General features: G+C 56.9%; 1 protein-coding gene across 4 annotated transcripts; it reads left to right on the top strand.

The window, feature by feature from the left end:
- The first annotated feature begins 61 nt into the window (after positions 1–61).
- On the top strand, positions 62–27416 carry PPM1F (protein phosphatase, Mg2+/Mn2+ dependent 1F). 4 transcript variants are annotated; one of them, XM_056821341.1, is made up of 8 exons: positions 62–266; positions 2309–2536; positions 6894–7048; positions 14548–14750; positions 16115–16303; positions 21393–21536; positions 24060–24153; positions 24641–27416. In XM_056821341.1, exons 2-8 carry the CDS (start codon positions 2349–2351, stop codon positions 24994–24996), a joined length of 1329 nt encoding a protein of 442 aa, XP_056677319.1. In that variant the 5' UTR covers positions 62–266; positions 2309–2348; the 3' UTR covers positions 24997–27416. The 4 variants fall into 4 exon arrangements, with proteins under 4 accessions (XP_056677319.1, XP_056677316.1, XP_056677318.1 ...); XM_056821338.1 differs by lacking the exon at positions 62–266 and adding an exon at positions 307–656; XM_056821340.1 differs by lacking the exon at positions 62–266 and adding an exon at positions 877–1183.
- The last annotated feature ends 58 nt before the right edge of the window (positions 27417–27474 follow it).

The raw sequence follows: 27474 nt of genomic DNA, 5'->3' as shown, positions 1-27474 counted from the left end.
GGCAGCGTCCTCAGGCCCCGCCCCGCGCGGCTCCAGGCCCTGGGCCCCGCCCCTTAGTCGGCCTGCGCCTGCGCTAGCGCTTCTCTTCCAGAAACGGGAAGTGCCAGAGTAGTGAGCCCCGAGCCTGAAGGGGAAGTGGGCGGAGCAGAGGGCAGGGCCGGCGCGCAGAGCTCGGGAGTGAGCGTGCGCGTGCGTCTGACAAGCCCCCGAGAGTGCGGGAGCGCGGACCTCGAATGTGCGGGAGCGCGGGCGCGGCCCCGAGCCAGGTGAGACCGGAGAAGGAACCTGGAGGAGTAGCGGGGCGTGGCTGGGGTGCAGTGGCTGCCCGCACTAGGTCTTCGGCCATCGCGGCGTCCCCGTGCACCCCCGCCGGCCTCAGTGTCCCCATCTGCGCAATGGGGCCAGAGACGGGCGGGGTAGGGCGGGGAGGAGGCGCACGTGTGCACCGGCAGACTTGGGGAGCCCCCGCCCTTTTCCCATCTCCAAGTACCTGGAATGGCTTGGGAGGTGCGGAGCCCGCAGTCGTGGCCACCCCGCACCCAGGGCTCGGGCAAAGGCAGGTGGAGACTGGGGTCCCCCAGAGGCTCTGACGGCTGGATCTGGGGGCCGCTTGGAGGAGGCGATCATGGAGGCCGGAGTGATGGGCAGCGTGGAAGGTGCTGGGAGGAGGCGGGGGAGGAGTTTAGATCCGGACTGTTGGCCATTCCATGCTGAGAAGTGGGCGGTCTGGGGATGCGTTCCCTCCTCTGCCGCTGCTGGGGGGCGGGGGAAGGGCCTGGGGCGCCCCCAGAGGCTTTGAGACCCTGCTTGGGGGGTTCTGGTGGAGATTTCCAGCCATCCACCATTTCCCTCTGCCGTCCATTTGACAGAGGAGGAAACTGAGGCAGAGAGGGTTGAGTGACTGGGCCAGGGTCACCCAGCCGGTGCTTGAGGTCGGCTGGAACTGGCCACTCTGCCCACTAAAAGCGAGGCCGAGCAGGAATGAGAGCCCGGCTTCGGGCTCAGCCCCTGTCCCACCCCGCTTCCCTCTTGCCCCCTTTCCTGACCGGGACGGCTCCCCCAGGCCCCACCCTGCGCCCACCCGGCTGGTGCTGCGGCCCCTCACCTGGCCTCCACTTCCCTGTCTTCCGTGGCCGCCTCACTTCCTCTCCCGCTGGGCCCAACTTCCCCTTCAGGCGCTCAGGTTAGCAGAGACCCAGGCAGGAGGCCAGTGGGGGGAGGCCCTGGCTCTGCCCTTCCCTTGGAGGCCGCCACCTTTCAGCTGCCCTAAACGGGACACGGCAGGCCTGGGCCTCCCAGCCTCCCCCACAGCCCCCCTTGGGGCATGGCCGGGTCACTGTCTCAAGCAGGACCCCAAGGGGAGGGCGGCCAGAGGCCCAGCGAGGCCCGGTCCCACGAGGGGGGCCTCCGGGGTGCAGGAGGGAGCAGGCTGGGCCTGGGCACGGCTGAGGGGCTCCTGACGAGCCTCCCAGTGCCCCCTGCTGGCTCGGGGCAGCCTGGCATTTGGGCCAGGGGAGAAGCCCTCCAGAAGGGCTTGGGGGCTGCAAGGGGAAGCAGAGACCCTCCCCGAGGCCGGGCCCACCGGAGGGTTTGTCCTCGGCTGTTTCTTGAAGAGTTTCCTGGGCTGCCCTGCACAGACCATGAGACTCCTGCCAGGCCTGTGGGCTGGGCTGGGGGCGGAGCGGCCTGGCAAAGGGGGGACTTCCTGGGGGGGGCTGAAACTTTGGGCCCAGGCTGTTAGGTCAGCCAGGACACGCTGCCCGGGCGTCATGGCTTCAGAGCCAGCCTCAGCGACTTACTAGCCGTATGACCCTGGCCCAGTCACTTTTCCCAGTTGGCCTTGGTGGCCTCATCTAGCTGCCGAGCTGGAGAAGGTCAGGGCGACCCGCCCCGTTATCCTTACCAGGAAGTCCCCAAGCGGGGTCCCAGGAGTGCGAGCCACCCCAGGACATTGAGCAGGCCCTGGGCCAGGCTGGGGGACAAAGAGCTCCTGCTCGGACCCGGATCCCCAAGCTCCACTCGAGCAGGTGGTCTAGACGGGCTCCGGGCCTGCGGATTGGCCCGGCCCATTGTGAGGCGGCCCCGGACGCTGATGCGTTCCCAGCTGCTTTAGGAAAGGCCGGTGTGGGGAGGGAGGGACGTGCCCGCTCAGCCCCCCGCCGGAGGGGCCTCCCTGAAGGAAGGAGAACATTCTTGGGCCGGAAGGCGTCCGGCGCAGCCCTCGGCCCTTGCCCGAGTCGGCTGAGACGAGGAGGCCGGCCGGCCGGCTAGGCCGCTCCGCTCACCAGCCTTCCTCGCTTCTCTGCAGACACGAGACTCCCCCGCAGCGAGCCGGCGATGCCCGCGCCATGACCTCGGCCGCCCCGAAGGATGCCCAGGCCGCTGCCCAGGACTTCTTGGATTCTTTCCTGGGGGAGTTTCCAGGCCCTCCGAGCCCGGAGGCGCCCCTGCCGTGGAAGGCCCCCGGAGCTCCCGTGAGCCAGGAAGAAGCCGAGGGCGAGCTCATCGAGCTGGCCCTGAGCCTCCTCTGCGGCAGGTAGGACACGCGCTTCCTTCCCTTCCCTGCGGGTCCCGGGCCGGAGGAGGACCCCCTCTGAGAGCAGTCGACCCCACCACGGGGCGCCCCCAGGCTCAGAGGCCGGCCCAAGCCAAGGCCCTTCCCCGGGCCCCAAAGGAGGCTGGTGTGGCCCGTAATTCACCCAGCAAATGGGAGCCTCAGGGGTCCAGGGAGGGCCCAGCCCGGCCTTAGCTGCAACGTCTGGCTTTTCCTGCTGGAAGGCCTGTGCAGGGAGCCTCCTCCACCTCCAGGGAGCCCCCTCGGGGCAGGATACAAGGGTGGAGGGTGAGGAAACGGGAAGTGAGGGCCCCCGGCCAGCCATTGTCTGGCCCTCCCAACAGGATGCTGCCCCATCCAAGCCCAGTGACAGGACCTCCCGGGCCAGAGAGCAGGCCAGGAATGTGGCGGGGGAGGCCGAAAAGCCCTCAGCCGGCCAGAGGTTAGCCGCCTCCCTCCCAAATCAGGGGATTCCAGGGACTGGCCACAGGGGCCCTGGGGCCGCGAGGGCAGAGCCACATGGGTTCTTCCGGCCACCTTTAAGGCTTTCACGGCTCCCTCCTGAGGAAGCCGGGGCAGCCAGCAGGTCCCTTTGGAAATCAGCATGGGGGGAGGCTGGCCCCAGAGCGGAGCTTTCTTCCTCTCTCCCTCCCGATCCCATCCCAAGGTTGGGCCGGGGCGGTCTCTGAGGTCATCGCCTTTCCGGCTTCTGTCATTCACAAGCGTCAATGGGCCCTTGTGTCCTCCCCACCCAGTGCTGACCAAGGCAGGCTGGTCTAGGGCTCTTCCTGCAGAGCCCTTCCACGTAGCCGCTCGTGCTCTTGGTGTCCAGTTGGAAGGTGGCCGGGCCACATGTTGCCCGCCATCTTTGTTTCATGGCACACCCAATTCCCCCTCTTAGTTCAACTGCCCCTGGTGTGTGGTGGTCATCCCTTTTCCTCTCTGCCCTCTTGCCCTGGGCCTCTCCCGAGGCTCTTCACTTTTCTGGGGAACATTCTGGGCTGGGGTCCCTCCTCAGGGAAGTCCTAAAGCCCACCCGGGGCATCTGGGTTGGAAGAAGACTGGGGCTTGGTTTGCTTTTTTCCCAGGGTCATGCAGCTGCCTTTCCCTGTCTCCTGTGTATTTTATTTTAATTGAAACCCTTTTCCACTTTTAAAATTCTAACATTAACAAATAGCAACTAAAACGGGGACTTGTGTCTGGATCTTGGAGGGGCAGCAGCTCCGTCTGACCCTGGGAATCTCCTGATACAAATTCATCAGGTGACCCCAAACCGGCCTGCTCATCTGGGGTGCTTTCTGGCCTTCCTCCCGTTCTTGGATATAAAGTGTGCCTTTAAAGATGCTTCCAGCGAGAGCTACGGAAATGCTGGGGGCCATTGAGTGTTGTACCAGCAGCCCTCCTCTGCCTGGCCACCTCTCCTAGCTCGGGGCATGACCGTGACGCTCCTCTGAGGGAGGCCAGAATGTCCTTTAAAGATGAGTGGGAAGGAGTCTAGGCTGGAGGGAGGCAGGAAGGACTAATGTCTAGAGGGGGATGGTAGAGGGGCCTCTTGCTCGTTTAGTCTTTGTTTTCTGTGCCCTCAAGAATGGTCTTTGGACTGTGAAGGGAAGAGCCCAAATGGCCAAGGTGTGGAGGGAGATCCTAGGAGAGCCCCATCCTTGGGTGCTAAATGATGGCCAGAGGTGCTTCTCGATGCAGCTAGGGTGTGAAGAACCAGGATTGGGGAAGAGGAGAGGAGAACGGAGCCTACCAACACTAGCCCTGAGACAGGGGCTCAGAGACAAAAAGAATGGCCCATGGGCTTCCAACATGCCAGCGGCACTCTGTGGTAGGAGGGACTGGGAAATGGCTGCACAGACAGTGCTCTGGGAATATATTGGAATGTTCATGCAGAATGAGAAAATGTAACTCTGGAGAGCTGAGAGAAACCCGGAAAGACTTGCCTCACCTGATAGAGCCAAGTGGGCAGAACCAGGAGAAAAGCCTACCTGGTAACTACAAGCATGCCAGCCGAGAGCCACACTGAGATTAAACACAAAACAGAGGACTTCCTCCTCTCAGTAAAGAGATAGGTTGGAGGAAGGAAGGAAGGAAGGAAGGAAGGAAGGAAGGAAGGAAGGAAGGAAGGAAGGAAGGAAGGAGGGAAGGAGGGAAGGAGGGAAAGAGGGAAGAAAGAGTGGAAGGGAGGAAGGAAAGAGGAAGGAAGAAGGAAAGAGTGGAAGGGAGGAAGGAAAGGAGGAAAGAGGAAGGAAGGGAGGGAAGGAGGAAAAAGGGAGGAAGGAAGAAGGAAAGAGTGGAAGGGAGGAAGGAAGAAGGAAAGAATGGAAGGGAGGAAGGAAAAGAAGGAAGGAGGAAAGAGGAAGGAAGGGAAGAAGAAAGGAGGGAAGGGTTAGGAGCCATAACGAGGATATTATGGCTTTCCATGGCTATCTGGCTGTCTCTGGGGGTGATGGTCCTACTGGCCTCTGCCCCCCTCAACCCCCCTCAGGAATGTTGTGTTCAGGGCTGAGTATCCTGTTGTAGGAAGGACATTCATGGCTGACAAGGAAGATCCAGAAAGGGGAAACCAGGATTGGGGGGAAGGGCTTTGGGCTTGAGCCACATGATTAGATTTGAGAAAAGCAACTTAGGGGAGACTCGAGAGCCTCTTCCAAGAGCCAAAGATGGTGGGATTAGGCCAATTCTTCTTGACCCAAGGGGCAGAGCAGTAGGTGCAAATTACGAGGCAAACTCGATACAAGGAAAATACCATAGCAATGTGAGCTAACAAGAAGTGGAATGGGCCTGCCAGAGGTAGGAGGCTCCCCTTAGTACCGGGTCTTGGATAGCCCCTTGGGGTGCTTGCTTGCGTTCGAACCAGGTGTACCTCTGAGGTCCATGCCAGCTCTGAGATGTGGCCCAAGGCAAGGGACAAGTCAAGTCAATCCCAGAAGTCCTCCCCCAAGGCCCGGGGCCTTTCTCATACAACACACTGCGTTTAGGCCCATAGTGGAGTGGAAAGAACTCAGAACCTGGGGGGGAGTCCCTGCTTCAGACATTTCACGGAATGCCCAGAAGGTCCTCTCCAGCCTGTCTTCTGCCCAGTGATCCTTCAGTCTTTGTAGGAAGACCTGCCAGGAGGCCTCACGCCCAGTGCCTCTGAGGCGGCCCCTTTCGTCGGCATAGACATCACCCATCTGTTAGGACTTTGTTTCCGACATCCGTCCTATACTTTTGTCCATCTGTCATTTCTGCTTCTGCCCCGTTGGGCCAAGCAGGCCGGGCCACATCTCTTCCATTGGGCCACTGCCAGAGCCAGAAAGGACCCTTTGTGTCATCTTGTTGAAGCTCTTCATTCTAGACACGGAGAGGCAACGGAGCTTGGAGGCCGAAGACGTTCCTCAGGTTGAGGTGGAGCCCGGAGGCCCCCTCCAGTGGGTGCAGGGGGCCTCCTTGTTCTGAGCACCTGCCCTCCCCACGGTGCTAACGTGGCCTCGCTGCCTTTCCCAATCGAGGAGGCCTGAGCCGGGCACAGAGCGGATCCGTGGTCTGGCCAGGGCAGAGTGTGGGGGACGGCCGTTTTCTGGGCTTCTCCACTCAGGAAGCCATTTTGGGGCCTTCACTTTTAGACTATAAAAGCTGCCGCGTCACAACGACAAGGCGCGCCGGATTTGTGGCTCTCTAGTTGTGCTCCAGCTCCCCCCCACTCTGTGAAGTCGATTGGGGGAACCCGAGTGCAAAACCACCTCGTCCTCCCCATTTGGATCCCTAGCCTCGGCCTGACATTCTGCGCCTCCACGTGCCTTTGGGTCTGGGCCTCGTGGTCCGTGCTCAGTCGCCTGTCCTTCCTCGCTTTGTCCGAGGCGACGGTAACAAGGCCCGGCAGCCAAGGGGAGAGGCCAGGCGGAGGACGCCCCTGGAGGCTTCTCCCGAGGCCGCTAGACCCAGTGGTGCAGACCCTGAGCTGGAGGAGGCCTGGCAGAGCCTGCAGGGAGCGCTGACCACAGCGTGAAGGGCCACCGAGGCTGCGCTCGGCCGTTGTCTGGATGGAGGCTGGGCTGGGCCTGCCTGGATCCCTCCTCACACTTTCCCCGGCTGCCCTGGAGTGTGCCGGGCCGTGACCGGGCCGTGACTGGGCTGTGACCGGGCTGTGACCAGGGCCGTGACTGGGCTGTGACCGGGCTGTGACCAGGGCCGTGACTGGGCTGTGACCGGGCCGTGACCAGCCTGTGACTGGGCCATGACTGGGCCCGCACTCCCGCAGAACGAGGCTGCCGTGGGGTTGTCCTGAGGGTCCCGGCCGGGGGGCCGTGGCCGTCTCGATGCCCACCTCCTCTCTCTGCTCTTTCCCCTGTAGGAATGCGCCGCTGCCGCTGGCCTGCTCGCTAACCCGTGAAGCTGTGACCCGGCTCATGCAGGAGGCAGACCTGTCGGCATTCAGGCAAGCGCCCAGAGAAGAGCGAGGAGTCCAAGAGGAGGAAGGCGAGGAGGACGATGGGATCAGCGTGGCCTGTGAGTACCCGCGAGCAGGTCCTTCTGGTGCCACCCCGGACGTCCATGCTGGGGCTCCTCTGGCGCCTCTGACCTACGTCAGGCTCCCTCCGCTGATGCTTAGGGAGGCCCCTCCCTTCTCCCTGAATCTGTCCCGGAGCCCTTCCCCATCCTGCCTGCCCCCTCCTGCTCTCGGACTTCCTGGGCTGGGGCACTGGGGCTCATTGGAATTGGCCCTCTGGGGTTCCCTGGCACAGTGCCCGCTCTCTCTTTACCCCGGGCAGCGGCTCCCTCTCTCTGAGCCTCGCCTTCCTCTGACTCAGTATTGAAGATAGGCGGCCGGGGCCGGGGGGCCTCCCTCCAGAACGGCCCTCCCGCCCGTCTTGTGGCCGCCTGATGGCTTAGAATCAGAGCTGGTTGCAGACCCCACCGGCGCCGGGAGCCTCTAAGGCTGGCCAGGTAACCCCTGAGCCCCGGCCCGGCCCCTCTGCCCAGAAGTCCCAGCAGCCCTGGGAATGGGCCGGGGGCAGCTCTCCAGCCGCCAGGCCCCTGCAGGCAAAAGAGCCAGCACTGGTTAAGGACTTGACTTGCTCTGGGCCGAGCCTGTCCCGGCTCGTCCCCAGGGGGCTTGTGGGGCAGACGGCTGGCCTCGAGGCACGCACAGGAAGTGGAAGTGGACAGGAAGTGGAAGTGGACAGGAAGTGGAGCTCCTCCGGAGAGCTTCTCTGCCACCCAGGACAATGTGGAGGGCACGTCGGGGAGTCGCCGCAGGGCTTCTGAGGTGGGATGGTGAGGGCCGGGCCTGGAAGGAGGCCCGGGAGGTGGAGAAGGGCAGGGCCGGACGCCAAGGTCTGGCTACGCTCAGGGGACAAGTGGGGAAAGAGAAAGCCTGGCCCCATGGACACGTGCGCTGAAGGGGCCCTTCACCTCGCCTGGACCGAAGGCTGCCCTTTGGCTCTGCCCCTTCACCCTGGCTGGCACCCGAGTTCCCCTTCCTGTGCTCATCCTGGGACCAGCATCACAGGCCCCAGGCACGGGGGGCTCGGCTTATCCGCTGGGCACGTTCACTTTGGGGCCTGGAAGGTGGCGCTGAGCCCGGATCGGCAGCCTCAGGGTGCTCTTGGAGTGTCTCCTTGCCCCCTCCCCCCCCAGGCCACTGGGCTGGATTCGCAGATCATGGGGCAGAGAGGGGGCGTCTACACCGGAGGGGCTTTCAGTGCGACGTGTTAGAACTCGAGGAACCCAACAGAGAAGGGCAGAGCTGGAAAGAATCTCAGAAGTCATGGAGTCCAGCTCACTCATTTCAAGAGGAGGATGCAGGGGCTCAGAGAAGGGAGATGTGGGCCCCTCCTTCTGCCCTCCATCTGTGCCCCTTCGTGGGTGGCTCAGACTCGCACTGCAACACTCCATGTCCTCTAAGCGGCATTTATGAGATGCCTTTTGTGTGCCCGGCTCCGTCCTCGGTGCCAGAATGGAGTACAGAGAAGGAAACCTTTGGCCCAAGCACCAATGAATACAGAGAATGCAGAGAAGGACACGTGCCGTTGGGCAGTCAGGAAGGGCTCCGTGGAGGAGTCTGAAGAGGAGGGAGTCGGGGCCTTCTGGGCCGGTGCCACAGCGCAGAGATGGAGGATGGGGTGAAGGAGAGGAAGAGGAAGAGGTGTCAGTTGGGCCGGGCGGTTCAGGGTTTTTAAAAGCTGAGTGGATGTTGGATTCTAGAGACAAGAGGAAGCCCCAGGGTTGGGTGAGTGAGGAGTCACGTGGCCAGGTCTGGCCTTTGGCAGCAGTGTGTAGGGTGGACCAGAGTAGGGAAAGTCGGGAGGCACATCGGGAGGGATGGGGGCAGAGAGAAGGACTTGGAGGTGAGAGATGCCCTCTTTGGCAGAAATAAGGAAGTTGGAGGATGGGAGGGTTTGGGGAGAAAGATCTTCGAGTTCCATTTTGGCTGCGCAGAGTCCGAGGTGGCTCTGGGCCATCCTGTTCGAAGTGCCCAATAGGCCACCGGTGAGGCTGGACCAAAGCCTGGATGGGGAGATACGGGGACTGGATTTACAGCTCTGAGGGTTATCCTAGCTGAATTCATAGTTATAGCCAATGAAGTTACTGAGAAGAGAGGGCAGAGCCTTGGGGCACATCCATCATTAGGGGCATGGCATGAAAGATGAACCAGCAGAGTAGACGAAGGAGTGGTCTGACAGGGAGGAGGAGAACCAGGAGAGGAGGGAATGTCCATCTAGGAGGAGCATGGCCAACAGGGTCAGATGCGCCTGTCAGCGCCAGGAGGATAAGGCTGAGAAAAGGCCAAATTTGAACAGAGCCGTCTCTGATGCACAGGGTGACTGGAGGAAGGCTGCTCCTTTTGGGAATTTGTCTGGAAAGGGGAAGAGAGAGGGAATAGGGATCCTAGCATGTGAGCTGAGGACTGGACATGGGCTGAGCAGGCAGGAAAAAAGGCTAATGGGGCACTGGAAGAAGCAGGTTGCTGATCACAGCCAGCCTGAGCCAAGCATCAGCACCCAGGACTGGCAGCCAAGGCCACAGCTCAGTAACCTCAGTGGCTCCAGGGGTCAGGATTGGGAATGTTTGGCAGACACAGGAAAGGCCACATTGCTTCCTCCATGTCTTTTGTTCCTTCAGAACTTACAACAGCTTGGAGGTGAGAAATGTCACCCCCTGACAAGTATAAACTCCTTTCAAGGCCCCTTGACCAGCTTCATTTCCCACCTTCTGGTTGGCCCTGGCTTGTAAGGGTTAAAAATTAAAGGGTTAGATTCTGGAGGGCAATTTGGAACTACGCCCAAAGAGCGCTAAAAGACTGTCTGCCCTTGGATCCAGCCATAGCACTGCTGGGTATGTACCCCAAAGAGATAATAAGGAAAAAGACCTGTACAAGAATATTCATAGCTGTGTTCTTTGTGGTGGCCAAAAATTGGAAAATGAGGGGATGCCCTTCAACTGGGGAATGGCTGAAGAAATTATGGTATATGATGGGGATGGAATACTATTGTTCTCAAAGGAATAATGAACTGGAGGGATTCCACGTGAACTGGAAGAACCTCCAGGAATTGATGCAGAGTGAAAGGAGCAGAACCAGGAGAACATTGTACACAGAGACGGATACACTGTGGCACAATTGAATGTAATGGACTTCTCTACTAGCAGCAATGCTGTGATCCAGGACAATTCAGAGGGACTTATGAGGAAGAAGCTATCCACATCCAGAGAAAGAACTGTGGGAGTGGAAACACAGAAGGAAAACAACTGCTTGATCACAAAAGTAGATGGGGATATGACTGGAGATGCAGACTCCAAATGACCACTTTAGTGCAAACATCAATAATATGGAAATAGGTTTTGATCAAGGACACATGTAAAACCCAGTGGAATTGCATGTTGGCTACGAGAGGGGGTGGAGGGAGGGAAGGGAAAGAATATGACTTTTGTAACCAAGGAAAAATATTCTAAATTGACTAATTAAACAAAATTTTAGAAAAATTAAAGGGTTGTACTAAATTTATGAGTGTGGTTGCTAGAAATTATTACTTAATTCAGAATGACTTTATAGCAATTTATTTATAAAGTAGATGGAAAGAGTGAAAGTAAGGAAATCAAAGACAGTAGATATTTACTCCGGCCTGGTCCAAGCCAGGCAGGACTTCAGATGCCCCAGCAAAGGGGCCCAGAGGTAAATTAAACGAGGGCTCTAGCCACAATGTCTCCTCCAAGACAAAGGGCCTCTCCAGAGGCTAGTACCTCCAGAAACACCAGGAAAGGGAGTCAACCTTTTTCACTCACCCACGTGGTAGTTCTAAGAGAAATTCGAAGAGCAGTCTGAGAACCCAAGCCAGAGCCAAGTTTAAAGGTGAACGAGCTGATCACAGGAAATTCTTGCCACTTTCTCTTAGGGGAGGGGGAGAATTTTATTTAATTAGTTAATTTAGATTATTTTTTCCATGGTTACAAGATTCATATTCTTTCCCTCCTCTCCCCCCAACACCCTCCCATAGCTGACATGCAATTCCACTGGGTTTTATATGTGTCATTGATCAAGACCTATTTCCATATTATTGATATTTGCACCACGGTGATCATTTAGAGTCTACATCCCCAATCCTATTCCCACTGAACCATGTGATCAAACAGTTGTTTTCCTTCTGTTTCCACTCCCACAGTTCTTTCTCTGGATGTGGATAGTGTTCTTTCTCATAAGTCCCCAGAATTGTCCTGGATCATTGCATTACTGCTAGTAGAGAAGTCCATTACATTAGATTGTGCCACAGTGTATCTGTCTCTGTATAATGTTCTCCTGGTTCTGCTCATTTCACTCTGCATCAGTTCCTGGAGGTCCTTCCAGTTCACATGGAATTCCTCCACTTTATTATTCCTTTGAGCACAATAGTATTCCCTCACCAACATATACCACAATTTGTTCAGCCATTCCCCAATTGATGGGCATCCCCTCGTTTTCCAATTTTTTGCCACCACAAAGAGCGCAGCTATGAATATTTTTGTACAAGTCTTTTTGTCCATTATCTCTTTGGGGTACAGACCCAGCAGTTCTGTGGCTGGATCAAAGGGCAGACAGTCTTTTAGCGCCCTTTGGGCATAGTTCCAAATTGCCCTCCAGAATGGTTGGATCAATTCACAACTCCACCAGCAATGCATTAATGTCCCAACTGTGCCACACCTCCTCCAGCATTCATTACTTTCCATAGCTGTCATGTTAGCCAATCTGCTAGGTGTGAGGTGATACCTCAGAGTTGTTTTCATTTGCATCTCTCTGATTATGAGATTTAGAGCACTTCTTCATGTGCTTATTAATAGTTTTGATTTCTTTGTCTGAAAGTTGCCTTTTCATGTCCCCTTGCCCATTTATTGATTTGGGAATGGCTTGATTTCTAGTTTTAATTGTGTGGAAAGTGTTTTGTAGTTGTAGTTGTGTTCATATAGTTCTTGTCTTGGCATATAGATTTCTAAGTATTTTATATGGTCTAGGATGCTTTTAAATGGAATTTCTCTTTCTAACTCTTGCTGCTGAGATGTGTTGGAGATAAATAGAAATGTTGATGATTTGTGTAAGGGGTAAATTTAGGAGTTTTTGACTAAAATATAAATTTAGTTGTTTGTCAGGGATTAATTCAAATCCGAATAAAAATATTCAAATCAGTTTGAGATTTTTATGGTGGTTTAATTAATATAGAGGGAAGGAATTAAGAAGAAGAGAGTGGGGAAAGGGTATAAGATTTCTCCAGCCTAGCCTGAGCCAAGGGAAGTTCAGAGACCTTCCAGCCAGGAGACCTTCTCCAAGATGAGGGACCTCCTAGGAGGATTTTTTTTTTTTTAGATATGGCCAAAGAAGAATTTTGGTTTTATTTAGGTGCTGTTGGTCACGTGATGCAAATGATAGAATAGTACAATAGTTTAGTTTATTATAGAGTATAAATCATTACAATTTTTATAGTTCATTACATTGTCTTTGGATTTTTAACTCTTGGTTGACGCATACAAAGTCAACATATGCCCCAAATCTGAAGAGCCCAACTCTATATACAAAGCCACCACATTTATAAAAATCCACAAGGAGAAAGATGAGGCGCAGGCCTCTCCCCACACAATTACAGTTAGTGTCAGTAACAAAGAAGGAAGGACTCATGGAGTTTTTAGGAAAGGTAAAAGAAAAAAAGGAATCAGCCTAAACTCCAAGAGAGCTCAGGGAAGACGCCTCACCTGACCCATGATATTAAGCTTCTCCCAGTAGTGTATCAAGGACACTCACCACCAAACCTGGACAATAGCTGCTGCCACGCCAAGATGCCAAAACCTCAGCATGCTGCCGCCAGAGTCACCTCTCTGTGAAAAGAGGCCCAAGAGAGGAAATGATGTGAAATATATAGACTGTTTTTATATCACTTCCTGTGTCTCACATGTACCAATGGTAGCTTAAACTTGACTTAGGACAGCCCAGAAGTCTGTCAGTTATTTCTGATTTATCATTTGCCAGCACATGTCTGTCATAGGCCATCCTTCTCAACACTTAATCCTTAAGTAGGGGTGTAGACATTCCTGTTTTATTAGACTAAGCAGGGTGTAGTAAATCTAAAATTCACATTTGTATCCTGCAACTTTGCTAAAGTTGTTGATTATTTTGACTAGCTTTTTGGTTGATTCTCTAGGATTCTTTAAGTAGACCATCATGTCATCTGCAAAGAGTGATAACTTGGTCTCCTCCTTGCCTATTTTGATGCCTTCAATTTCTTTTTCTTCTCTAATTGCTACTGCTAGTGTTTCTAGTACAATGCTAAATAGTAGAGGTGATAATGGGCATCCTTGTTTTACTCCTGATCTTATTGGGAAGGCTTCTAGTTTATTCCCATTGCAGATGTTGTTTGCTGATGGTTTTAGATATATACTGTTTATTATTTTTAGGAACGACCCTTCTATTTCTATACTTTCTTGTGTTTTCAATAGGAATGGTGTTGTATTTTTATCAAAGACTTTTTCTGCGTCTATTGAGATAATCATGTGATTTCTGTTGGTTTGCTTGTTGATGCGGTCAGTTATGTGGATGGTTTTTCTAATATTGAACCAGCCTTGCATTCTTCTTGCCCCTTTAAAGACCATTCCTTTCGTCACTTCCTGTTCCTTCCACTGTATGTGGAATGTGTGGTATGTGGACCAATTGCAGCTATAGCTTTGCTTAGGACTGCCCAGGGGTCAGTCAGTGGGTTTCTGATTTGTCACGCACTATCACACACGTGGGTCACAGACCTTCCCGTACTTGAGGGTAAGTGGGATGTATATGCTTCTGGTGATTAAATCTAAAAATGGGCAGGGAAGAGTTCATCCCATCTTCACAGGCTTTAGGGTCTCCGCTCTAGCAAGGATCACGCTGCTGAATATCAGGTCTAGAAGGGCCCTTGGCATCATGGAACAAAGTTGGCATCATCCCCATGGTGCCCTTGACCCACACAAGCTATGCTCCCTCATTGCTTCTTGGGCACAAGGACCGAGGCCTCAGGCGTGCTTAGCTTGGGTCTCTGCAAGTGTGAGGCACTTACTGACATTCCTTGTCAGTATTTTTTTATTTTTATTTTTATTTATTTTTAATTTTGATATTGATTGTGGGAATTAAATGGGGGGATCACTTTGGGACACAGAAGTGCAAAGTTTGAGCAGACTTTGAGGACACGTGAACGCGTTTATCTGCTTCATAGGAAAGGCCCGGGAAGCCCAGAGACCTGAGCTGGTGGGCGTGAGCTTGTGCAGTCAAGAGTCCGGCTCTGTGACTGCCCAGGCTGGGGTTTTTTCCATCAAATCCCCATTGCCTGAGCTGACGGGCAGAGCCTGGACTTGGGCTCAGCAAGCCCATTGCGGGCTCATGGCCTCTTCCCTTCCCCCCGGGCGGTTCATCGTCGAGGTCCCGTTGGCTCTCCTGTCAGATCAGACCAATGACACCAGCCACGATTCTCCCTGCCCAGACTCCCCGGCGCCATGACCTTCCCTTTGCTTCCTCTGACCAGTGCTGGATGCCAAGAGCCTGCAGAGATGCTTCTTCCGTGGGCTCTGGGAAGTCTGTAGCCAGTGGCAGAAGCAGATGCCAGCCCCTTCCACGTGCGCTTCTCGTCCCTGGATGACCTCTATCCACGCCATCCGCAACACCCGCCGCAAGATGGAAGACCGCCATGTTTCCCTGCCTGCCTTCAACGAGCTCTTCGGTCTTTGTGTAAGCATGACGGCTCTAATTCCCTTCCCATCCCCGAGCCTCGGTGGGGCCAGAGGTGTGGGCAGAGGCAGGGCCATCTCTGGGCCCAGGGAATGGTTTGACAGGGTGAGCTGAGCTGCAGGAGGGGCTGGGGCGAGGCAGGCCCAGGGAATCCAGGGCGCCGTGGCTCAGAGCAGGAACGGCAGAGGCCGTCCAGGTCAGTGCAGTCTCCTGAACCATGCTCCTCCTGAGTGGTCCTCGGGCCTGATTTCTACGGAGGACTCTCCAGGCAGAGACTCGCACGTCGTGCACATAGACTAATCACCCCGAAAGGGTGGTTGGCATTTTCCCGTGTTGTTGGGGTTTTTAAAAAACTCTTCTCTCCTGGAATTATTACCGTGTATCAGTTCCAAGGCTGAAGGGCAGTCAGGGCTAGGCAGTTGGGGTCAAGTGACTTGCTCAGGGTCATACAGCTAGGAAGTGTCTAAGGCTAGATTTGAACCCAGGACCTCCTGCCTTCAATCCTGACTATAGACTGAGCCACTTCGCTGCCCCCTCTCCTGTTGTTTTTAATCATTTTACCAAAAGATATCAGTTAGGAAGGGCCTCAGAACCCAAGACACAAAATGTCCAAACTCGGAGGCCCCTCAGACCCTAGGACACAGAGTGTTACTGGTTTGGTCTAACTCAACCCATTCATTTTACAGAGGGAGAAAATGGACGAGGAGGAGATACGGGCTCTAGGCACGTTGCCAGGAGTGTGAATGACAGAGCCGGGCTGCTCTCTTGCTGGCCCAGGGCTCTTCTCTGAGATCTCTTCACCGGGAACAAAGAGTCCCTCAGGGGAGGCAGGCAGGCAGAAGTTAATTGCCGCCATTTGTAGGGTGGATTTCACAGACCTCGAAGTCCTCCCTGGTGCCCCCTCTCTTGGCAATGACTGATTATTCGGCGGAGGACCTTCCTGAGAGCTGGAAGGAACCCTAGAGACAGTCTTGCCCCACTCCATCGTCTTATGGACGGGGGGCCTGGAGAGCGGAAGTGACTCACCGAGGCCATCCTGAGTCCGTGGCAGGACCAGGATGAACACGCGGGACTCCTGACCCCTGGCCCCGATTCCTGGTGAGGGGAGCTTGGAAGAGGGTCTTGGCTCCATCTCACAGATTTCACAGGAAAAGGCAGCTGCTTGCTGACCTTCATTGTGAGGCCTAAGATAGAACAATTCTGTTTCAAAGTGTTGTGTGCCGAGGGAAGGCCTGGAGCAGCTCTTAGAATGACCATCCAGGCCATGGACGGAGCCCGGGTCCCAGGGCTGCTCTCGGGGCATTCCTCCTGATGCTGTTGAGGAAAGCTGGGAGGACTCGCTCAGCAGGTCTCTGTTTCCCCAGGACCAGGTGGATCGAGCTTACTTTGCTGTTTTTGATGGCCACGGAGGAGTCGATGCTGCCAACTATGCTGCCATCCACGTTCACGTCAACATTGCCCGACATCTGGAGGTGACGAGAAATCCCGCAGAGGCCCTCAGGGCAGGGTTCAAGAAGACCGATGAAATGTTCCTACAGAAAGCCAGGCGGGAGGTGAGAGCCATCAGGCGAGACACAAGCCTCGTTCTTAATGATCATAGTACGTCACTGACCAGAAGCCCACGGCCGGTATTTTTACTCAGCTGACAGCAGCTGTTTCCTCTCCCTGGCATTACTTCTAGCCCAGTAAAGGCCACGGGAGGAGGGCAGACTGGCAATTTATGCCCAGACCATTTCTGTCTGAGCCCAATAGTGAGGAAGAAGGTTCCTGGAGGTTTGCTGTAGGTCCCTGATTCCCAGGCTACGTAGTGGTTGGCCAGAATGCCAAAGAGCCTTGGGCTTTGATACACAAAGCACCATTTCTCCATGCTCTTCAGGTACAGAGAAGGTGCTGACCAGCATGAGTAAAGGGAGTCTCCTCATGCAGGAGTTCTTTGTGCCACCAAAATCCTGGGTGCCATCCCTGTCCCTCCCTGATAGTCCTGTAAGGCTAGACCTCATCATTCCACCAGCATCACTGTCCTGAAAGTGGCTGAGAGCCTCTTGGCTGTTCAATGAATGGCCTCTTCTCAGCCTTCCTTTTCCTTGACCTCTAACCCTGTCCAATACTTTCTCCTCCTTGATGGTTTCCTGAGTCTCCCTCACCTCTCTGACCCTATGGCTCCTCCTCTGCCTCTCTTGCTGTACCCTCCTCCAGATTAAATCCTCAGACTATGGCTATCCCTCAGGGCTCAGTCCTGGGCCCTCTTCTCTTCTCCTTCTCTGCTACTTCACCTGTTGACCTCATCTGCTCCCACTGATTTGTAAGAGTTAAATTAATGTGCAATACTTCAAGTATTATTTTTTTAAGTTCATTATCTGACAAAACACAACCATGTGACTTAAGTTTTTCTACCTGCTCAAAATCCCTGTTCCACAGAAAGGAAAGAGAGTAAGAGACAGAACTACACCCAATTTATATCCTGTCTATGTCAGCATGAATTTAGGGAAGTGAGTAGGGTGCTGGGAAAGGTAGTTTTGCTGGAGATCATAGTTTTTAGGGTAATAGAGTCTAATTACACAAGCCTCCCCCTGGGATCCTTTGGGAGACTAGTTTCTCCAGTGGATCATGTAAACATAACCTACTTATAAATTACAATAATTTGGGGATAAAAGGAAAGAGAACAAAACCAATGATTGTTAGACTCATTGACAAAAAACCAATTGGGGGCAGTCCCCTTTGGCCTAAGAGTATACATACAAAATAAATGTGTTACAACCCTCTACAGTTCAACCAGTTATACTCCATGGTTCATTCTAGGTCTTCTGATGCTATGGAGATTTCTTCAGGCATCTTCATGGTGTCTTCTTCAAATAATTTATCTTCTAGATTCAAAGAGTTATCGAGTTCCTTTTCCTGAAATGTTTCTTTCTTAAAAGATTTTTTAGTTTTATGGCAATTATACAATCCCTATGTTAATTATGCAAGCCCCCTTGAGGAGGGTGTTGTAATCCCTATGACAATGTCACAGTCCCCCCCTGAAGTGGGCTTTGACCAACATTCAGATCCACTCAGGTAGCCACTGAAGCTGATGGCTTTTTTTTTTTAAACCCTTACCTTCCGTCTTGGAGTCAATACTGTGTATTGGCTCCAAGGCAGAAGAGTGGTAAGGGCTAGGCAGTGGGGGTCAAGTGACTTGCCCAGGGTCACACAGCTGGGAAGTGTCTGAGGCCAGATTTGAACCTAGGACCTTCCATCTCTAGGACTGGCTCTCAATCCACTGAGCTACCCAGCTGCCCCCACTGATGGCTTTTAATCTTGGCTGAAATGCTCCCTCTTGGGGGCCATTTAGGGGTACCATGTCCCCTAGGAAAATTTTATAAGACTATAACACATCACAGGGTAACCAGCCCTTTGGGTTTGCTTTGTCTTTTGGCATGAGACTGTAACAGCTCTAAAAGGCATATCTTTCATGTGTCTCATCCATTTTAATGTGGAGGTGAGGAATAGTGCTATAGCACTCCACTTCAGCTACTAAATGGGCCCTTACCTCCTGTTAAAATAACTCAAAGGTATTTTTACAATGATATCTTCTCCAGTCCAATCATAGGGGAAAGGTACTAATATAGTGTAAGAGAATATATAGCCAAAACAAGTAGCTTAAAATGATTCAGTGTAACAGAACTTATCAAACAAAATAAAATCTTAAAACAAGCCATCAGCAAATATAGTATATGTGATAGGATACAAGCACTGAATTCAAGAGTTCTTTTTTCCAATTCTGATACAGAGACTTCCCTAAAACAATGGAGTCTGAAACGATTTAAAATCCACCTCCAAAACTCTTTAAGGTTCCTTTCCCTCCCCACCCCCCATTCAAACTGGTACCAAGGCCTGTCCATTTCACCCATGCAGCATCTCCTGTCTATTTCACCTATGCAGCATCTCCTGTTCATTTCACCTTTGTAGCATATCTTGTCCATTTCATCTCTGCAACATCTCTTGCACGTGTAATCTCTGTCTGTCTTCTGATACTGCCTCCACCCTATCACCTCACACCTGGACCATTGCAGAATCTGTTGGTGGGTTCCCTTATCTCAAATGTCTGCCTCCTCCAACCCATCCTACATGTAGCCACCAAAGTAATTTTCCTAAAGTACAAGGTTGATGTGTCCCCACTTCACCCCACCCCCACTCAGCAAACTCTCAGGGTTTCCTATTGCTTCCAGGGATTAAGTACAAAGTTTTCTGCTTGGTTTCTCAAAGCCTTTCAAAACCTGCCCTCCAAAGCCTTTCACAGTCTTCTACCTTTCTCCCTAACATGTGCTCCTTCTGGCTGTTCCCCATCCCTCAGCTCATTCTCTTTAGCTATCCCATATTCCTGGATGCCCTCTCTCCTCTCCTCTGGCTATTGACCTTCCTGGCTTCCTTTAAAACCTCACCTTTCCCCAGGGGTAGTTGAGTAGCTCAGTGGATTGAGAGCCGGGCCTAGAGACAGGAGGTCCTGGGTTCAAATATGGCCTTCCTAGCTGTGTGACCCTGGGCAAGTCACTTAACCCCCATTGTCTAGCCCTTACCACTCCTCTGCCTTGGAACCAATGCATAGTATTGATTCCAAGATGGAAGGTGAGGGTTTAAAACAAACAAACAAACAAACAAATAAATAAATAAACAAACAAACAAATAAATAAATAAAAAAATATATATATATTTATAAATAAAAAGGAAGCTTTCCCCAACCCCTCTTCATTCTAGTGCCTCTTCTCTCTTCTTTATTTCCTGTTTATCCTGTCTATGGTTTGCTTTGTATACATTTGTTTATGTTGTCTCCCCCATTAGACTGGGAACTCCTCAAAGCCAAGAAATGTCTCTTACTTCCTTTGTGTATCCAGCATTTAGTGCAGGGTCTGATACATAGCTGTGTGCTTAATAAATGTTTATTGATTAATAGATTGCTGCTGATATTAGTCTTATTTGATGAGGACTCAGAGAGGAAAATGACCAAATTAGCCATGCTCATACAGTTAGTTCAGTGCTGGAGGCAGGATTGGAACTGAGATCCTCCCGACTCCTTTGCCATTGTTTTGTCCACTAAACTCCACTATCCTATATCTGGCTTTTGGATCACGGCAGATCTAGGCAGGGCTTGGTGGTTATGTGATCATGAGAAAGGCCCATGTGCAGTTACTCTGCATCTGTAGAAGCCTGTTGTCCACCCACAGGGAAGGGATATCATCTGGAGCATTAGGCCTACTTCGGCCTGATTCTGGGAGCCCTGTTTTAGGAGGGTCATTGACAAACTCTAGTGTGACTAGAGGAGAAGGATGAGGGTGGAAATACTCCTAGGCCCATGTCCTACAAGGATCACTCGGAAGGACCTGCAGGGCCATTGAGGCACAGTAACTCTTCCAAGCTCTCCAGGGCTGTTACGCACAGGAGAGGATTAAACAGTACACTTGGCCCCAGACAGACTGATTTTGTCTCCACATGAAGAAGTTCCTCATTGTGTCACCTTGGGCAGGAAGTGGGATTTGAGCAGTGAGCCAAGAGGAGAGGGAGAGTAGGACCAGGCCGGCCATCTGCACCAGGGGAAAGAGCTCATGTTGAATTGTATTCAGTGGGCTCTTAATCCATCGAAAGAACCTTAGAGAGGGGTAGGCCAGGCACTGTTGGCTGAGCACTGGAGACCCAAGACAATCTGAAAGAAGCTCACAGTCTCCTGGGGGACAAGCAGGCAAACAGCAGGTCATCTCTGAAACGGGGAGAAAGACTTCTTTCAGAGTGCTTTGGGGAGCCCTGGACTGGGAGTGAGGAGGGAGGAGAGCCTTCTGGGCAGCCTGTCAGGGTAGGGAACAGCTGGAGGCCAGTGTTTCTGGATCACGGAGAGTGTGGCAGGGAGTAAAGTGTAGAATGACCAGAAGGGTAGCCAGGGCCTGGTCACAAAGGGCTTAAACAGCCAGGAGAGCCTCCTCTGTTTGCCCCTGGGCTTTGTGGGGTGGGGGTGGCGTGGCGGCCTGCGCTTTGGGGAGTCACTTCAGTGGCCAAAGGAAGGAGGGTTGGGAGGAGGCAGGCGTCCAGCAGTGAGGTGATGAGGGGCTGCTCGGGGGTGGCACGGCAGGAGAGAACGGGACGTCTTGGAAGAGTGCTGCAAGGGCCCTGTGCCAGCTTGGATGTGGTGGGTGAGAGAGAGGGAACAAGCCGGGATGACTTCTGGGCCGTGAGCCTGGGGGTCTGGGTAGATGGCCAGCTGGGCCCTGGACAGAAAGAGGGAAGAGAGATCGAGTCTGAGATGTCTCTGGGCAGCCCTCCAGGGGGTAAGACTAGAGGCTGGGGGAGAGCTGAGAGTGTGGCGGGGATCGTTGAATCTGTAGACATTCACAAGGTCCCTGAGAGAGACTTGGGGAAGCCTGGTGGTGAGCGGAGAGCCCGGGGGAAGGATTGGCCACAGGCAGAGGGAGACTGGCCGGCCGCCACACTTCAGGAAGCTCCAGGGTGGGGCATTTTCCATTGAATGACAAGATTGGCCAGGCGAGGTCCAGGAGGGGAGGGGGTTGCCTGGGAGGTGGCCAAGGGGGACTCCCGGGAACAGGCTGCGGTGCTGCCCCCCTCGGCGCCCCGGCTCCCCGTGGCCTTCCTCACGTGGGCTTTTCTCTGTCCTTGCAGAAGCTGCAGAGCGGCACCACGGGGGTCTGCGTGCTCCTGGTGGGTCGCACCGTCCACGTGGCCTGGCTTGGGGACTCCCAGGTCATGCTGGTGCAGCAGGGACAAGCCCTGGAGCTGATGAAGCCTCACAAGCCAGAGCGCCCGGTAAGGCCCCGCAGGAGAGGAGTGTCCCCCGGTCAGCCCTCATGGCCAGCAGCGTGGCTGTTTACTCCTCCTTAAAATGGGAACTGGTTGCCCCCTTGCCCTCTGCCATGAAGGCTCCACCACCCACTGTGCCTCGAGCTGGGCTTTCAGGAAGCCCCGCCGAGGGAGGAGGGGAGAGGACGACAGCCTCTGTCATGTGGGGGTGGGGGCCTTCCCTGCCTCCTGTGCCCGGGGTCAGAAGCGGGCGCCTGTGGTGTTCTCCCATTCTGCAGAGGGGCAGGATGTGGGCTCTGCCATAGGAGGACCTGGGTTGAGTTCTTCCACTTGCACCTATGTGCCTCGGTTTCCCTGTCTGTGCCAGGAGGGGATTGGACTCAGGGCTCTCCCTCTAAGGCTGTGATTTAATTGGGTTACAGCTGAGGGTGATAAGGGGGAGGGGGGCTCTTGACCCAGAGCTTCAGGGCATCTGGGTCAGGGAGGGAGAAGCCTGTACAGGTGCCAGGCACTGTGCTGGGCGCTGTATAAGTATGTTGTGCTCAATATCCACAACAGCCCTGGGAGGCAGGGGCTGACCTGATCCCCTTTTACAGATGAGGAAACTGAGGCAGACAAAGATAGACTCAGCGCTCTGTCAGCTGCCCCCGTCTTTCTGGACGGTCTCCGATTCCCACAACAGGATGGTCCCCAACCCTCTCAGGGTGGCCCCCACAGCCCCAGCCTATTCTGAGCCTCCCCCCCAGAGTGAGAGTCGGTGACGTTCATGAGATGGGCCTGTTGGGGGGCAAAGAGCACACAGTCTGGCACCCTCCTCCCCTCTCCCTTTATCATCCCCATTTAACAGATGAGGAAACTGAGGCAGACAGAAGTTAAAACCCTCACAGTTAGGCTAGAGGGAGGGTCTTATTGCAGGAAAGACTGGCCTGGAGGGATGGCCTCTGGGGTCTTCCTGTGCCCTTGCCCTCGCCCTGCACCCTCTCCCTGCACCTTGTGCCCTCACCCTGTGCTCTGTGCCCTTGCCCTGTGCTCTGCATGTTGTGCCCTCATCCTGTGCCCTCTCCCTGCGCCCTCACTCTCTGCTCTGCGCCCTCTCCCTGCGCCCTCTCCCTGCGCCCTCACCCTGCACCCTCTCCCTGCACCCTCACCCTGCGCCCTCACCCTGCGCCCTCTCCCTGCGCCCTCACTCTCTGCTCTGCGCCCTCTCCCTGCGCCCTCACCCTGCGCCCTCTCCCTGCGCCCTCACTCTCTGCTCTGCGCCCTCTCCCTGCGCCCTCACCCTGCGCCCTCTCCCTGCGCCCTCTCCCTGCGCCCTCTCCCTGCGCCCTCACCCTGCGCCCTCTCCCTGCGCCCTCACCCTGCGCCCTCACCCTGCGCCCTCTCCCTGCGCCCTCACTCTCTGCTCTGCGCCCTCTCCCTGCGCCCTCACTCTCTGCTCTGCGCCCTCTCCCTGCGCCCTCACCCTGCGCCCTCTCCCTGCGCCCTCTCCCTGCGCCCTCACCCTGCGCCCTCTCCCTGCGCCCTCACCCTGCGCCCTCTCCCTGTGCCCTCACTCTCTGCTCTGCGCCCTCTCCCTGCGCCCTCACTCTCTGCTCTGCGCCCTCTCCCTGCGCCCTCACTCTCTGCTCTGCGCCCTCTCCCTGCGCCCTCACCCTGCACCCTCTCCCTGATCCCCAGCACCTACCCAAGCACAAAGTTTCCCATCCCAGCCCCACCAAGAGGGGCCCGTGTGGGCTCGGGGGGACGAGGGTCCCACAAAGGACCAGGGTGATCTCAAGGCTCGTTGTGGGGCCTTTGGGTCCTCTTTGTGCCCATGGGAGCGCAGTGCCCCCGAGGAGGCGAGGACCTCGAGAAGGGGCCCAGTGGTGCTGGGAACCCCGACCTCTCCGCCCGGAGCCCTGGGGCTGTGCCAGAGAAAGCCACCGTCAGGCTCTGCTGCACCCCTTGTTAGCTGGGCTGGTTACTGAGCCGGCCGGCCCCCGGCCCCGGGCTGCGGGGAGGCTCACAGGAGAGGGGAGGCGGGCAGCGCCTGGCTCCGAGAGGCCTCCGGAGACGCTCCGTTGGGGCTGTTGAGGGACCGGACGAGCGTGTGGTCTGGACATATCGCGCCCTACGAGGCGGGAGTCACTGAATCTCGGCCTCTGAGGGAGATGGGCCGGGGGGGGGGGGGCAGCATTGGAGCCCGGCCTTCCTTCAGCCCCTCCCAAGGCTATGGGTCCTGGGAGCCCCTGTGGGCCGGTCCTCCGGGGATGCTGCGACTCGGCCAGCTTCTCCGAGAACGTGGCTGTGCCCAGCCTGGGGTCCTGCTTCTGGGCACTCCCTAGTAGGAGGAGGGGCCGGGGCCAGGCTTCAGCCAGGGGAGCCCCCCAGAGGGCCCAGCGTCCGCCCCCCAGTGGCATCCCGCCTGCCGTCCGTCCGCTCTCCCCGGGACGGCTTGGGGCCTCGCCTCTGCTCGCTGGCTCCTCGGGGGCCCTTTGGCCAGGCCGCAGTCCTGGCGCGGACGCTGAGCCGCCCTCTGTTTCTTCGCAGGACGAGAGGGAGCGCATAGAGGCCCTGGGAGGCTTCGTGTCCTACATGGACTGCTGGCGAGTCAACGGCACCCTGGCCGTGTCCAGAGCTATCGGTAAGGAGGCCCGGGGAGCCCCGGGGTGCGGGGGGTGCAGAGCTTCTGGGGGCCAGCCGGGCCTGACCTCTCCCCGGAGCTCTTCTCTCCCGTGGGGTCGTTTACGCACCCGTGAGCCCCGGAGAGGGAATCCTCCAGGCCGCGGCCATCTGCCCCCTCCAAGGCCCCCCCTTCCTCCCGCTCTGGGACGCCCGATTGCGGACGAGCCTCCTCCCGCAGGCAGGGTGTCCACCCCCTTCCCCAGCGCTCCGGGCTGGCCGCCTGGCTCGTGGCGGGGCCTCAGCCCAGGGTCGGCGGCTCTCCGTGGCAGTGACCCGGGACGCCCGCGGCCCTTACTGCCTCCTCCGGCCTCTTTCCCAGGCCTCGGCTGCGCCGGGGAGGGGGCCGCCGAGAGGAGCTGGGCGGCAGGGCGGAGGCGCTGGCTCTGGGAGCTGGGGGGCCGCAGCACGCCGGGAGGCACTGGGTGACGCGGGGCTCCTCGCGGCAGGCGACGTCTTCCAGAAGCCCTACGTGTCCGGCGAGGCCGACGTGGCCTCCCACGAGCTCAGCGGCACCGAAGACTACCTGCTCCTGGCGTGCGACGGCTTCTTCGACTCGGTCTCGCGGGAGGAGGTGGCCGGCCTGGTCCACGGCCTCCTGCTGGGCAGCGAGGGCAGCGGGCTCCGGCTGGCCGAGGAGCTGGTGGCGGCCGCCCGCCAGAGGGGCTCTCGGGACAACATCACCGTCCTGGTGGTCTTCCTCAGGGACCCCCGCGAGCTCCTCCGAGACGGGCCCCCCGGGGCCGCGGGGGCCCAGCAGGACCCGAGCGTGGCGGGCTCGGCCTCGGCCTGCTTCGGGTCCTAGAGCGGCCCTGCGGCCCCGCCCGCGCCCCCGCCCCCGCCCTCCCCCCAGCGCGGCCCAGGAAGGGTGGCAGGTCCTCCCCAGTATGACTAACCCTTCCCAGTGGGGTCCGTCCTGGGCCCGCGGGCCACGCCCCCAAGTTCTCGGGAGACGCCCCAGCACACTGGTGCCTGCCAAAGCGCCCTCCGGGAAGCCGTGTGCCCTGCTGGAGCTGGCCTGGCTCGCCCCCTCCCCGGCCGAGGGGGGCCTCGAGTGCCAAGCCCCGGGCCAGGCGGGTCAGAGCCTTCCTTTCCCAGAAGGGGAGCCCCAGCAGCCCTGCAAGTGCCTTCAGCGTCGCCGCCCGGAAGTCTTCCAGGGGCTGCAGCCAGCGGGGCCTCCGCTTGCGAAGCCTTCCCGGCATGGAGAAGACGGCTGGCCGTGGCCTGGCCCTGCTCTCGGCCTCCGTGTCGTCCAGAGGCCACGCGGGCTCCCGCGTTCCTCCCGTGAAGGCCGGGTGGCGTGACTGCGTCGTGGCTCCCAGCGTGGTGGTCGGGGCCTCATCCGGCCTCCGCTCCGACCCTCCGCTGACGGGGAGCTCCGGGCCGTGCCGGGGCGGCTGAGCGAGTCCCACCGCCGTGCCCGGCCTCCGTGCATCTTCCCCTCCCCCACTGCAGCGGGCTCACTGGGCACTGGGGGATCCGGAGCGCTTGGCAGCCCCTCTGTTTAGCGGCTCCTGTTGGGCTCAGAGAAGGGGGCCTCCTGGCCATGGCGCTTCCTCCGGGCCCCAGGGAACAGCCAGGACGCGCCTCCGCCCCGAGGGACCGCCTGGCCCGGAGGGCCCCTTACAAGAGCTCCGCCCCTGAGAATCCAAGGCCCGCCTCCCTCCGCGCCATCCTCTCTCAGGGCCTCTCCAGGGGGCCAGCCCGGGCACCTGCCTGGGCACCGGGGAAAGGGTGGCACGCCCCAAGCCATCGATCGGAAGCCGTCGGGCATCCTCTGCCTCTGCGGGCCACTCGGTGGCCCTCGCACCCGGGTCCAGACGCCGCCGGCGGGGGGGTCGGCCTCCCCCCCAAGGGCCACGCAGGTGGCCAGGACCGTTGTGCACAGCCCCCTCCGGCAGGGAAGAGTGATTAAGTGTTATTAGCGTCTATTTTTAAAAGTAAGTGGGTGGGAGCCCGAGCTGCAAATGTCAGCTCCTTGTGCAGAAACGGCGCCAGCGAGGAGCCGGGCGCCCCCTCCCCCAGCATTCCCTCTGTGGCCCAGCGGGCGCCTCCCTTCTGCAGGCTGGGAGAGTGGGCAGGTCCCCCCTCCCCCTCTCCTGACCCAGACCGGGGCCGCAGGGTCCGAGGAGAGGCAGCCCCGACGCCCCGGGGCCCCCCGGTTGGTCCTTCCAGCCCCCGGGGCCCTGCTGTCTGGGGATGCCCCGCCAGAAGCATCAGGCCGCAGGGGGAGCCTCGTGTCCCAGCGCCCGCTCGAGAAGGACGTAGACGAGCCAGAGCGTGTGTGCAGAGGAAGGAGCCGGGATGGAGCCCCGGGAAGGGCGACGAGACCTCCAGGGCCCCGAGGCCGCCGTGGGAGGAGGATCTGTCCGTCCTGCCTGGCCTCGGAGGGTGGTGCCGGGAGACCTTCAGCTTGGTGTCAGGAGAAAATGCCTGATGGTCGGGAAGGGTCCAGAGGGGGCTCGGCAGGCTCTGGCGGGCAGCAGGTGGTGCCCCACCGCTGGGGACCTTTGTGCCCCGGCAGAGGCCTTCCCACCCAACTGTCCTGGGCCTCCCTGCTCACGCCTCCCCTCCCCACACAGTCAGTATTCACGGGGCCTAGAGCCAGCCTGGAGAAGCTCAGACTGCTTTTCTGAGGGGCCGGCGTGGAAGGCCTGCCTCCATTCCTATCGGAAACCTTTCCCAGGGGTGGTGGCAGCCCCGCGCCTTCCCCTTCCCCATCCCTCATTTCCTTACCAACAAAATGGGGAGGGGGCACTCTGTTGGCCCCAGGCCTTGGCCCTGGAGTCAGGCAGTATCTTGGCCAATAGACCCCCCTTTCTCCTTTAGCTCACGGAGCCCACTCCTTGCTACTCTTTGCTATTTATTGGCTGACACCTCTTTGCCTACATTTGCATGTATCCTCGCTAGAGCATGGGGTGCTCTCCTATCTGGGGTGCTGCTTTGGGGCTCCCAGAGAGCCTCTCCCCCTGCACTCCACCCTGGGAGTCCCTGTGGGGCCCAGGGGAGGCTCCCTGCCCCCTCTTCCCAAGAAGGGAAGTCACCACTAGCCTGGGGGAGATCTCCGAGCGGGGCTCCCCCTGCAGCCTCAGCCACACTGTCTAGTGGGTCTCACAGTTGGGAGAGCCGCTGTCCAAGCCAAAGGAAAGGGGGAGAGGCGCCGCCATTCGCAGTATGTTGGCACAAAGTATTAATAAACAGGAATATGAGCCTCGGCTCCTTGGATTTGGGCGTCTTCAGTTCCTCACTAACCCAGTCATTTTCATGGGGGGGGGGTGATAAT

This window comes from Monodelphis domestica, chromosome 3 (genome assembly GCF_027887165.1).
Source record: "Monodelphis domestica isolate mMonDom1 chromosome 3, mMonDom1.pri, whole genome shotgun sequence".
NCBI lineage: Eukaryota > Metazoa > Chordata > Mammalia > Didelphimorphia > Didelphidae > Monodelphis > Monodelphis domestica.
Note: the sequence above shows the minus strand (reverse complement) of the source record. Positions and strands in the feature narration are given on the sequence as shown.